The 13,217-nt window shown below is 45.6% G+C and overlaps 1 protein-coding gene across 1 annotated transcript in view; it reads right to left on the bottom strand.

Moving 5' to 3' along the window:
- LOC102382810 (venom factor-like) overlaps window positions 1–8,926 on the bottom strand; it is a 67,069-nt gene extending 58,143 nt beyond the window's left edge. The window contains exons 1-5 of the mRNA XM_025203981.1: window positions 8,731–8,926; window positions 7,317–7,509; window positions 3,250–3,412; window positions 2,275–2,345; window positions 963–1,057 (exon numbers count right to left, since the gene is read on the bottom strand). Coding sequence (XP_025059766.1) covers window positions 963–1,057; window positions 2,275–2,345; window positions 3,250–3,412; window positions 7,317–7,509; window positions 8,731–8,801 — 593 coding nt within the window. The 5' untranslated portion in view covers window positions 8,802–8,926. The remainder of the gene's footprint in view (window positions 1–962; window positions 1,058–2,274; window positions 2,346–3,249; window positions 3,413–7,316; window positions 7,510–8,730) is intronic.
- Window positions 8,927–13,217: the final 4,291 nt, after the last annotated feature.

Below are 13,217 nucleotides of genomic sequence, written 5' to 3'. Positions count from 1 at the left end.
ATATTCCAAAAAGCAAAATACTCTGCCCAAAATAACTGCCCGCCCTTGATCTACAGCATTCATTAATTTGATTTCAAAAAATATTTTTGTCCTGATTCACATGTGTTTGTGTAGTGTACATAGAGGTGATTGCACAATAGATTAAAATGACGTGTTACTTTTGTATATTGTGGAGGGTGCGTATAGGTTTGTGAAGGGCTGTGGGTGTGTGGAGGAATGTGTGGAGGGGGAGGGTGGCTGGGCTATATGAGGGGATGTGGGGGTCTGCATGTATGGCAGTGCAGGGGGGAGTGTGGGTGCATGTGTATGGTGGGGTGTGTGTTTGGGGCTAACCCTATGAACACACACACACACACACACACACTCTGTCCCTGCCTGCACACACAGACACACATACACACTTACCAGCACAGCCCCGTGCTCCCATGTCCAGTGATGCAGCTGGGAGCCATGTGGTCCTGGAGCAGGGCAGGGGCAGGAAGAGAGTGAAATGGCTGGGGGTGGGCGGGGCTGGACTGCTCAGTTCTGCTTGGCCCTACTGCCCCTGTATCCTGTCAGGTTTGATAGGCAGCCAGGAGCAAATAAATATTAATTTACTCATTTTTTTAGGGGCCCCTAGGACATAGTCTATGGAACCCTGGGGGTCTGCAGACCACAGACTGAAAACTACTGTCCTAGACCTTAAAGCTGTAGGTTTCAAGTGAGAGAGGAACAATGGAAAAACACCTGGTCAGACCCATTCACACTCCCTTTCAGCAACAGTCTGTGCCACTGTGTAACACAGGAGCCTGGGTCAGATGGATCTTGGGTCTGACTCCGGAAATGGCCATTCTTATGTTCTTATATGTTCTTAAGTTGTGCGCCCAAGTATTCACATGAACTACCACCAGTTGCCTGCTTCACTTCCTGATCCCTGCTGTTCTATGGTGCATCCATATGTAATGGCATTTAAAGTGACTTACTTGACAAGTTCAGGTAAGTGGTAGGATGTGGAGATGATGCCTGATTTACTGACTGAGGATACAGTGTCCCTCTTCACAATGATCCCTTCTGGAGTCTGGTAAGGAAAATCATTAAGCAGTGGAAGAAAATGTGTGTCCTGTCTAGATGCCCAAATCCCATCTGCCTGTCTTCTTCCTGTACCAGTGCTCCTCAAATTAAGACACAGAGGTTGAATGCTGACCACAAGGGGATCCCAAATGTGGTGGCTGTGACTGGAAAGAATCAACACTACGCTTCTGTCCCTGAATGGTGAGCTCTGCCCCTTCCCTCCATGGGGTGGGCAGGGAGATGGGTGACTAAGAACCAGAGACTTGACACTGACAATGACTTCATGGCCCATTATAATCTACCTAATACACCCAAATCTGTGCCCTTCACAAGTGATAATGACTCTCCTGACCCATCTTGCTCTTCCATGTCTCAGGTTTCTGCTGTGACTCTCCTGCCTGTTGGCTGCCTGACAATTTCTCCTATGTCCTGATTTTATTTACCCAGGGAATTTTAAACAAGCCCTTGTTCCATCTGCTATTCAACCCTGTCTCTCTCCTGGAGACCTGAGGAAGGGTACTGTGGTATCCAAAAGCTTGACGATCTCTCTCCCAATGTTATAGTTGATCCCAAAAAGACATCACCCACAAAAATACTTGTCTGTAGGCAGCAAGGCTTTTAAAAATAGCCGAGTTGGCAGAACATCCTTATTTTCTTGAATACAACACATACTCTTTCTCTCAAAATTACCCCCCTCCAGAATTGGGGTGAGTGTATTAAGCTGATGTTCTTCTGACTGGGATAGAAGCCCCTTGCTTTGATTCCTGTTCTGCCCAGAATCAGCTGTGGCATTGCAAGCTACGCAGCTGAGGCTCATGGTTCTTCACAGATGTTGATGACCCTCTCTCCTTTTTAATGGTCTTGATATTCTAGTAATCCACCTAACCAGCAGTGTTGCTGTCTGCTAGCTGCTCCTGATTTGTCCCCTCCTATTTAATAGCTCTGGGGACTCCTTAGCTCTTTTAAAAAACAGATCTACCCACAGAGACCAGTCTTCAGCAGAAGCTAGGGTTTCAGTTTTAGTTAAGCAGGAAAGGCAAAGGGAGTGAGCTGAAGGTGAAGCTCTGTCCCTGCTCTATGCAACCATAACTCTGAAAACCCCCCTCTTTTTGTTCATTCCACCTATCAAAACACAAGGTATTATATTCCAGGGTGTGTTATATGTGAGAAAATATACTATGCCACTCCACCCAAATGTTTTATGGCGATAAGAATATGACTTACTTCAAGTTCAACGATAACTGGTTTCATCACTGGTTCTAGTTTGTGGCCCACTGTAAAAAGTCGGTAGTAGACTGAAAGAAAAAGTCATGTGGATGACTGATGGCTCTTTCATGCCTGGAGCTGTGTCATTTCAGCTTCATCAGAACATGGCCTGGTATTTCCTGACCAGTATTGTGCAGGCGTAGATCCAGGGTGAGGGTGGAATGATACAGTTGCACCCCCGCCTCCCCTTTGATTCTTGTTCAACCTACATTTTAAAACCAACTGCCTGCCAGCAGCAGTGTAATTTCTATTCAGGCAGCACTGAAGAGTTCATTAACTTCATGGACCATTGTTATCCTCCTTATTCCTGCTAATCTTGTTACTCCACAAGTGTTAATGCCCTCCCCCCTCCTCCTTTTTTAATGGTTTTGATGTTTCACTCTTCAAACTTTCCTTTCTTCTGCTATTTTTCTGTCTCTTAGCTATTCTTGGTAATACCTTTCTTCTATTTCACAGTCCTGCAGACTCTTTATAGCTCTAGCTAAAAACCTTAACTCAAGTGTGGTCAGATTAACTCATGTGACTGACAATGAAGTATTGGGGGCACTGTCAAGATGCCCAAAAAGAGTAGATTTTGTTTTATGAATCTAAATAAGAGATATACATTTGACTATAATGATGACAAGACTAATGAAACAATAGCTTTTCACTATTCTTGCCTAGCTTGTTGTGTTTTTAAAACTTTATATATAGTCTTGCAAATTAGTGCAATACATTTACATACATTTTAGTACATCTAAACTTGCTTTGCTTTGATTTTAAACTGAATAACATGAAGCCAGATGCCTAGCATATGAGTAAAGTTTCTAGTTTCTGTTTAAATGGAGAAAAATATATGTTGTTGTATGTGAATCTCATAACCCCCCTTTTCAAAACCCGTGGTCTTGTGGGATCTATATTGCTTATGTCCACCCCACAGATGCAGGCCCTCACCTGTAGATCCAGGTGTGTAGATGGTTTTATCTGTCTGGATGAAGACGTAGCCACTGTGAAATGAGACCAGAACCACCTTCTCTAAGCTCATCTGGGGAAATTTGGCATGGACAATCACATACTGCTTAACTTTGGGATCTTTCTTTAGATCTTTGGAAGGAACCTGAATGAAAATATCATTTGGCAGGGTGTTATCAGCTTATCAAGACAATCGGTAGAAAAATGTTAAGGCAGCAACAGTGAAAATGAAGCATACGTCATGTTAGCAGTTCCCACAAAGTTGCAAATGTCCACGAGAAAGCTTTGTGTGCCACAAATTTACCTTTGACCCACACATCTGCTCAATATCAGTTAATATTCCACGTGCAAATCAGGGTACAAAAATGGATCTTAAAAGGATAATAACCAGGGATCCTGGTTTTCTCTGATACAAAAATTGAAAATTCTCTGATTAAAATCCCCCAATTTTGCATTTTTCCATGATTAAAGTGAAATGCCACTATATATTATATAGATATCAGTTGAACACAATGTTTTATTGATTTATTTACAATTTTAAAGCAATTTGGAAGCCTACCAGTGCCTCAATCACTATAATAAAACAAATTCTAAATACCTATAAACTTTGGCGTTTGATTCTTGGTTTCTTATCATGGAAAATCAGAGCTTCTGCTGCCCCCTTTGCTCACCAGGTCGCAGGTCCAGCTGCGGCTATCCCCCCCAAACTGCTTTGTGGTGCTGAGCAGCTCTGATATGCTGGTGCCCTGCCCATGCCATTGCCCCTCACTCCCCACCCACAGCCCCTTGCCCCTCCTCACCCTGCTGGAGGGGGCCCCCAGCTGCCAGGACTATGGGGCCAAGGACCCAAGTCTGCAGCCTTCTGCCCTCACAGCAGCGCCCAAGCCCGAGCTGCTGCATGTGGGAGGTGGCAGCAGCTGTGGTAGCATGAAGCATGGAGCCCAGCTCTTCTTCCTCCACAGGCGACATGGCCGAAGTGGAGCCTGTCGGGGGGCAGGGAGGGGGTGGATGTAAACTGCCCATTGAGGGCTTGGATGCCCTGCCTGTTGTGCTCTCTTGGGGCCTCCGTCGCCCAGCAGGTGAGGCCCGGTGCACTAGGGCAGAGCAGGGCTGGGTGGGGAAGCTCAGTGCTGCTGCCAGGAGACCCACACTGCCATGGCTAGGTGCCCCCTGCCCGCCCGGCAGCAGCAGGGGGCACAACTCTGCATCGCCATCCCTGCTGCTGCCATGTGGGCAGCAGGTGCCTTGCCATGGCAGCACTAGGACTCCTGGCAGCAGCACTAAGCTTTCTTACCCTGCTCTGCCATGGTGGGTCCTGCCCACTGGGCTGTGGAGGTCCCAAGGGGAGATCAGCAGGGCTGGCAAGGGAAATAGCATGACCACCAAAGTGGTTTTCCACCTGGTAGGGGAAAACCATGAATGTGGCATTGGGTTGTATCCTGACCAAGGTAATGCAATTAAAATGACACTGTGTAGTGGAGGGTTGCACCCTTATCTGCTTGTGGACAGGACTCCCTACAAAAGTCTCATAGTTAGCCTGCCACTTCAACTTCCGGTGGGAGGATCTCAGCTACATGCTGACTTTATGGAAATGGGAGACTGATCCTTTGCTTGCTCCTGCAGTCATACAGCTGAGGGCAAGCGAAACTTAGCGGCATCCAAACCCCAAGCCTCCAGGCTTGGGTCTGCATGTAGGATGCCCACCAAAGGATTTGGAAGTCTTCGAAGCCCCAGGCAGGGGTGAAGAATGTTTGCCAGTAGTAGAGCCTGGTTCTTGAATTATTCATATGGATTGGGAATTGATTTGTCTGATTTCTCTTGGGACACAACAAATTTTCCAAAAAAAAAAAAAAAAAAAAAGCCTGCAGCAGGCAGCCCATACCTGCTCCTGCCCTGCATCCAGATCTGGGGGACATGTGCCCTCCACTTCTCCCTCTGGGCACACACATAGTGATGGGAAGCCGGCGCCCCCTGCCACCCGATGAGCTGCCCATGGCTCTGTCTCACTCCCCACCCAGGTTCTGCAGCTGCGCATTTTGGCCCTGGGCCCCAAGGTCCACGTACTGCCCAGGCTGGGCAGCAGCTCTAGCCTAAGCCCTGCCCAGCTCCCTCCTTATGGGCTTCAATCCCCACCCTGCCAGGCTTACCTGCGGAAACTGCTCTTGAGGCTGCCTGGCGGCCATGTGCATGTGTATGTGCACACATGTGCATGGTGCCCCCTGCATGACTGCCCTCCTCCCTGTCGTCCCCCCCGCCCCTTGCAGGCTGGAACTCTGCCAGGCTGCAAGAGGAAATCCACTGTTTTTCGCATATTTCTCCTTAAAATGAGAAAATCTGGGTTTTACCGTGCTTTTCCGTGGTGAATGGAAAACCCAGATGATATCCTTGATAATAACTCAGTGAGTCAGGAGTAGAGCTGATCAACATTTATGCCAGAAGAGTAATTCCAAGTTAATTCTTAGAATGATGTTCTAGATGTGATGGTCCAGGAATGACGCAATAGGCAACGATTTCTTAGGGCAGGGGTTGGCAACATTTTTGGGCAGAGTACCAAAACACCTATAGCCTCGACTTGGAAAATGTTGGTGTGCCAGGGGTGGACAGCAGGGAAGCCATGAGGGACAAGTTCCTTGTTGTGGCAGTGCAGCCCCAGTCTCTTCCCCACTGTCTGCCCTGATGTGCTCATGCCAAACAATGCCTTTGCATGCCACACTCTGGCACCTATGCTGGGGGTTGCCTACCCCTGTCTTAGAGTGGTATCTTTTATTAGAGCAACTGCATAATGGGCATAAAGTTAGATATGTTTTCAAATACAAGCCATTCTTCATCAGGTCTGATCAGTGAGTAAAAAACTGCATAGTAAAAAACCAGTTGTATGAACGTGGAGAGAAATTTCTAGGGGTAGCAGGCAAACAATTAGCAAAAGAACAAGAAGCCAGTTACTGAGAAATGAAGGCCTATCAAAAGGGAGGAAGGTCTTTCTCACCCTTCATGTGTGGGGAGAACTGAAGTATCAGGAAAATTATAATGCAGTAAGTTACTATGCTGTGTTGGCTTTCACTAACCTGATTAAGACAGCTTACATTTGAAAAGCTGTCTAACTCTATCCCACCTATGCAGTTGGTCCAATAAAAGAGATTACCAGAAAAAATCCTTGCCTCTTGCAATAAATGATAACATTTAAAAACTTTTTTTTGGTCCAATTTGGAACTGAAATTAAAAAAAAAAAAAAGGAAATTTCCAGCTAAATTATTTTCCCCCCAAAACAACTGTTTTTTAGATCAATGGAAACTTTCCATTTTGATAAATTCACCATATTTCATTCCTCTTTGATAAATAAAATGGTGAAGCAGCAGGTCATTTCAACATGCAAAATGAAAACATCCCCTTTGGGTAAAGTTTGTTACTCAGAGCAGTCCAGGATCAGGGAGACACAAAGGTTGCTTAATGATAATTATTACTGAGGCATTTGACAGTTCATTCTTGTCTAGTTCAACAGTCCTCTCAATTAGTGAGTTCTCTATACACTTATACTAAGCTGCACAGAAAATTATGTTTGGGCACATCTACATGTTGCTATGATTTAGTACTTCCTTTTGGAAGTACTATAGCATGGCGCAGTACAAGTGGTTACTGCTCTGTGTGTGTGGTGCACAGTTAGATTTTGCGGCTACATCACCGTAGCAGTGTGCTATACCAGGGGAGTGTGCTGCTCTGGTAATGTACCTGGCAATCACATGTAGACTCACCTGATTGTTACATCACCGTAGTATGCCATACAGCAACATAGCGTGTTGCTACATTGCCATAGGGCAACATGTAGATGTGCCTTTTGTGATCCAAATGCACTCAAAAGTCTCAGAAAATAAGACCAAATTTAGCTTTGTATTAAAATATCCCATTTTGAAACCACACTCAGTTTGATTTTTTTTTGAGACCCAGTTTATGGTTTTTGAATACTTAGGACTAGCCACACTAAACAGAAAAGACCTTGCACTTTGATTTAACTGTTTCTTTGCTTAGATGTACAAGCCAGAGGTTTATCCTACCTTTATTACAGCTATGCCCATCATATTATTATTAGTATCCAAGGTTGTTTTGACCTGGTATAGGATATAATTTTTGGCGGGGAAGTCTTGGACGGTAATTGTAACCTCGGCTGGACTGCTGATGCCGTGACCTTCGACCACAACCTTCTCTTCACTCTCCACCCTCAAGATACTGGGAGTGATAAGTGTGCACCTATGGGAAAAGTTGACTTAGTATTTAAATACAGTTACATTTCTTGCTGAGACACCTCCCATGTAGAGATGAGGATTTTAACTCAACAAATTATATGCATGTCTATCCTACCTATAGGCTAACCATTCTCAATGGAAGTTTAGAAAAGCCTATACTAAATACCACCATATGTTACTACTCACAAGTCAATCTAGTCCCCTAGGCTAGGGACAGACATTAACCAGTTTGAAAATGGCTGAAATCAGTTTGAGATAAGCCTGGCTGAATGTAGTATCAGAGTTAACTGATTTGGCTCAAACTCATACTTCATATAGAAGCAGGGAGGGAGAGTGAAAAGCTCAGTATCATCAACAGATGCATGCACTGCACACCCCTCCTTGCCTCAGAGTGCTAGCCCAGGGCTGCAGGCTGGGAACACCCCTGCCCCTTGAGCAGTGAATGGGGAAAAGCCTGGGACTGCAGGCAGGGTGAGGGTTCACAGCCCCCTCAATCAGAGCCTCCTGCCAGGGTATGGCTATGCACCCCTCAGTTTAGCTCTGTGGAAGGGCAGGGAGGGCTGCTCTAGTGCTCCCTGCCTTCCCACCTGAGCCACTGCAGCCATATGCCTGAGTTTCCTCAGTCCAGAGGGATTGTCTGTATGGCTGGAAACTGGTATAGCCTAGCCAGGTTAGAGTAACCTGCAAAGGTTGAATCAATTCAGGCTCAGGCTTTTTGAATGTCTGTCCCTAGCCCTAAGCAACAAATGCCTCCAGCTAACTCTTCCCTTACGGAGGGAGTTGATTTTTATCCAACTAGAATTCTTTGTTCTCTTGCAAGATGATTATAAAGGGATAAATATTGTAATTCCCCCTGAGCCAGGGTCTAACATGACTGGGGTTATCCCAAACTAGTGCTATCTGCTGATTTTTCATGCTAATTTATCTTGATATAAGCCACAGCAGAATTCTGCCCAAGGGCAATGTTACTTTATCAGGATTTAGCTCTGGAGCTTTACATTTCCAGTATTTTTTAAAGAAGCTATCAATCCAAAATCAATTTCAGAAAGCACAAGATTGCTAGAAAATCAGAACAAGCCAGCAAAAGGATTGCAACAGGAGCACTGCAAAAGCAAACATCCACTCTTCAGACAACTACAGTGAAGGAAGAAAAATGAAAGGTGGAGAGAAAGTATTGAACCCCATATTCATCTTCTCATGTCATTATAATTATGAGGGTACTTACAGTTTGCTTTGAGAAATAGTTGGGAACCAGAATGCAAATACGGCCACCAGACTGAGAACAGACCTCCCCATGGCGGTGGGGGAAAGATAAGAAGAAACTGCTTTTGCTGATCTATTTATCTAGAGAGTCTAATATAAATTAAACTCTTGTGCAAACATAAGAGCAGTTAATCAGTAAAGTGTGGAAAACCTCAGAGTTTTGCATTCTTCAAAGGAATAAGAGATTCCAAATCATGAGGGAGGTTTTATCTATCATATTTACTCACATACCACATGTACTTCTCCCCTCCACCTTATGTCTTAAATAGAGAAGCTGATTTTCTGCTCATTAACTCATTCTAAGTGCCCTCTGAGTATCTCAAAGTTATGCCACTTCAGGCAAGGGTTAACTCTAGGCTGTGTTACCCAGCTTATGTTAAGGTTATTTTCAGTCTGTTCCATGGAAATAAAAGGAGCAATGTGCAGTCCTTCATCATCCCAGGATGAACTACACCTAGCCCCCAACCCATCCAGAGAGCCCAGGTGTCCTGGCTTTTAGCCATTCCCCTAGTCAGGGGTAGATTGTGGCAATCTTCTTGTGGTCTACTCCATCAATTGCTCTTAGAGGGAAGCTAATGCCACACTTTCATCGCAACACCTGCATTTGGATTGCTACCAGCCAAGTAGGTTGTTGGACCGCTAGTGGAGTTCCCATGCTGAGCATAGAGCCCTTTTAGGGTGAGTGGTTACAGCCTCTGGGCCCACACCGCTAGTAGGCAAAGAATCTCTGTCTACCATCCTACAGCTCAACATCAAAGGAAGCAGCACAGCTAAGCTTGTTGTTAGTCAGATTGCTACTGAACACAATGCAGCTGTCATCCTCCTGCAGGAAACATACTGTGAATCACCTGACAGACTAGAATGGCTTTAATATGGCTGCCTTCACCTTCAGCAAGACCTAGGCTAAAGTTCTTTGTAACTCTGGGGAGATGATGATCACTTGGCTTCATTCGTTCATCTCCGACTGCCTCAAAAGTAACAAGATTCCATACATTTGGAGAAAGGCCACAGTTGTTGTGGTCCTAAAGCCTAACAAGCCCAAGGATAACGCAAAAAGCTATAGACCAATCTCCCTCTTGTGCACTCCATATAAGCTACTGGAATGCCTCATTTATGCCTGAGTCTACCCCATAATTGATCTTCAGCCTAAGGAACAGGCTGGTTCTAGATATAGAAGGTCAACAGCGGAGCAGGTAACTCTCTTTATTTAAGACATTGAAGAGAGCTTTGAGGCTGGGGAGAAGGTCAGTGCTGTCCTGGTGGACCTCACTGCTGCATACGATACTGTTGACTCCACGGCCTCTACTACAAGCTCCTCTGAATGATACTTGACAAAACAATCATTAGCTTTATTATGCCGATGCTTCAGAACCTCAGCTTCACTCTCAAGACCATTGGTGGACAGGAAAGCCACCCTAGAAATCTTAGGAATGGCATACCACAAGGCTCAGGACTTTCTCCATTGCTTTTCAACGTGTACATTGTTGACTTGCCTGACACCCAAGAAGTATGGCTATGCTGATGACCTGGCTTTCACCAAATCAAGCAAGCAATGGGGAGCCATCACATCCACTTTGACATCAGATATGAACACCCTTGCTGACTACTTCCATATACAGAGTCAAGATTGAAGATAGAACACGTGAACATTGTCATACCATCACTTATTTAGGAGGCAAGTTGGATGAGACCCTTACCTACTGCCAGCATCCGGAAGGGGTCCAGGGTAAGGTTAACAGCAGAGGAGTTCTTATCCATCACCCCAGTTGACTGCTTACCAGTCCTCTCAAGGATTCCTCTCCACTCCCACCCTCGGCATCCAGAGACAAGCTGCTACCCTGGCCCTAGGCCTCAAAACCCAAGATCTGGACCACTCTTTGCACTCCACCCTAGTAGCTGCAAGCCAGAAAACCAACTACCACCTGCAATCTCAGGACCCATTCTCCACTCAGGCCAATAAACTCATTAAATCTGCAGATGGTGTAGACAGCACCTACAGCATAGACCTCCCACCAGTGGAGAAGTCAATAGGCTGCACAAGAACTGTGGTTAAAGAACTTCATCCCCAACACCAGCTTCCACCCCTCAGGATGGCAGCTGCCCTGCAGGGCCTGGACTGCTCTTAACTATCTCAGAATGGTTGTTGGATGGTTTAAGGAAAGCATGCACTCTTGTGACCTCTCCAATGATGCTGGCTAGAGCTGTGATGGTCAAGCTCAGACAGCCGACCACATCATGCATGAATGCCCTCCTTTAGGTGCCCAAGGTCTTATTGACATTGATTATTTTATCAGTTGCTGGCTTTCTGGCCCTCACACTTCCGACACATGAGTATAGCGACACTTGCTTCATCATCAACCGTGTCCCTCCATGCCATCCCTCTAATAGCAAGATAGACTATGCAGGTAAGAAATGGTCTTAACCCTTAATGTGATAGCTCTCAGCACATTCTAGCTTTAACGCTGAGTAACATGCCACAGATTTAGCATGGCCTAAGTGTATATTTGCACCTTCAATCTTCAAAGCTCTAACCATTGGCCAACCTCTCACACCTAAGGGGCAAGAATCTGTACCCATATTTGTATGGAGTCTTATTGCTAAACAGACAGAAGAAGATTTGTGCTGTGTTTGCCGCCAACAGACAGTAACTCACTCTAGCTGCAAATACAAAGCTGAAATACAGCAAACAGTTAATGGGCAAAACAGGTTATCAGCTGGTTTCCAGTAAATACTTTATTTTACTGGCAGTGACCAGAGAGATATGTGTGGGTGTTCTTCAAAGCATTCAAATTGTGAAATGATGGTATTGTGAAATGATGGTATTAAGCCAGCTTCGGCCACAATTCTACCATTGGCGCTTGCACCAGAAATCATAATCAGTCCCTATCCCTCTACTGATCAACTCCTCCCTCTCCAATGGGACAGGCTGATCCGTGATAAAAAGGTCCCTGAACTCCCCATGCCATCTATATCATGCTGATCAAATAAATTTGGTGGACTTTTGATCTGGTTGGGTTTGCACTTATTACCCAAATTACCTTGGAGATTGTCTGCTGGAGATGAGGCAAGCAGGAGGTCTACAGCCTGACCTTTTATTGCCTGTGCCTCAAAACACAAAAACAAACAGTTATCCTAAAGTCTACCTATAACAGTACAACATGCCCAACACATTACCTTTATTGGACTGGAAGACTTCAGAGGGTGGAGGAGGGTGGCACGCAGGCTGGTAGTAGGTCTTCTTGAATTTACTGAGTTCTTCAACTTTCCCCCCAGCCTATACCTTATATTTATAGATGGCTTATTCTAAATATTGTAAGAGATGTTCACTGATTGGTTTTATTTACAAGTCTTCATTTCTTTGAAACATTAGGGAGTGGATCAGAGCTCTTGTGGACTTGGAAGGCATCAATTAGTTGGGATTTATGTCCTGGGGAAAGTAAAAGGGAGGACTTCTTATCTTTTAAGAACATAAGATCTGCCATTTACTGGTTCAGATGGTAGGTCTATCTTGCCCAGTCTCCTGTGTCACACTGGGCCCACAATCTCTTAAAGCAACAAATAGGCCTGTGTCACAGGGCAGCAGAAAGTATATGCTGCAAGGGAGAGCAAACAGGGACTGACCAGGGTCTTCTCCCATTGTTCCTCTCCCACTTCAAGTTCCCAGCAATTAAGGTCTAGTATATTCTGATTCAGAGGCTGTGTCCCTCAGTCCCACGCTCAATAGCCACTGATGCCCCTTTCCTCCAAGAATGTGTTCAATCGCTTTGTGGATCTGGCTAAATTCTCAGTTTCCACCACAGTGAGCAAAACGCTGGCTTGCATCCATAGATGCTTCTCAAGCAAATCCCAGGACATCATTCTCCTGTTGTACTCGGCCTTGGTGAGGCTGCAGCTGGAGTACTGCATCCAGTTTGGGCTCCACAATTCAAAAAGGATTTGGAGAAGCTTGAGAGAGTGCAGAGAAGAGCCACGTGCATGATCAGAGGTCAGGAGAACAGACCTTACGATGAAAGACTGAGAGCCATGGGACTCTTCAGACTGGAAAAGCACAGGCTCAGGGGTGAGCTGGTGGCCACCTATAGGTTTATCGGGGTGCTCACCAGGATCTGGGGGAACGTCTGTTCACCAGAGCGCCCCAAGGGATGACAAGATTGAATGGTCACAAATGCCTCCATGACCGTTTCAGGCTGGACATAAGGAAGAACTTTACTGTCCGAGCTCCCAGGGTCTGGGATAGACTGCCGCAGGAGGCGGTTCAAGCACCTACTTTGAACACCTTCAAGAAACATTTGGATGTTTATCTTTCTGGGATCCTACGACCCCAGCTGACTTCCTGCCCCTGGGCAGGGGGCTGGACTCGATGATCTTCCGAGGTCCCTTCCAGCCCTAGTGTCTATGAATCTATGAATCTGGGGGCAATGAACCCCGCCCTTTAATGACACACTGGGG

Source organism: Alligator sinensis, unplaced genomic scaffold, assembly GCF_000455745.1.
Source record: "Alligator sinensis unplaced genomic scaffold, ASM45574v1 scaffold707_1, whole genome shotgun sequence".
Taxonomy (NCBI): domain Eukaryota; kingdom Metazoa; phylum Chordata; order Crocodylia; family Alligatoridae; genus Alligator; species Alligator sinensis.
This window is presented reverse-complemented; position numbering and strand designations above follow the sequence as displayed.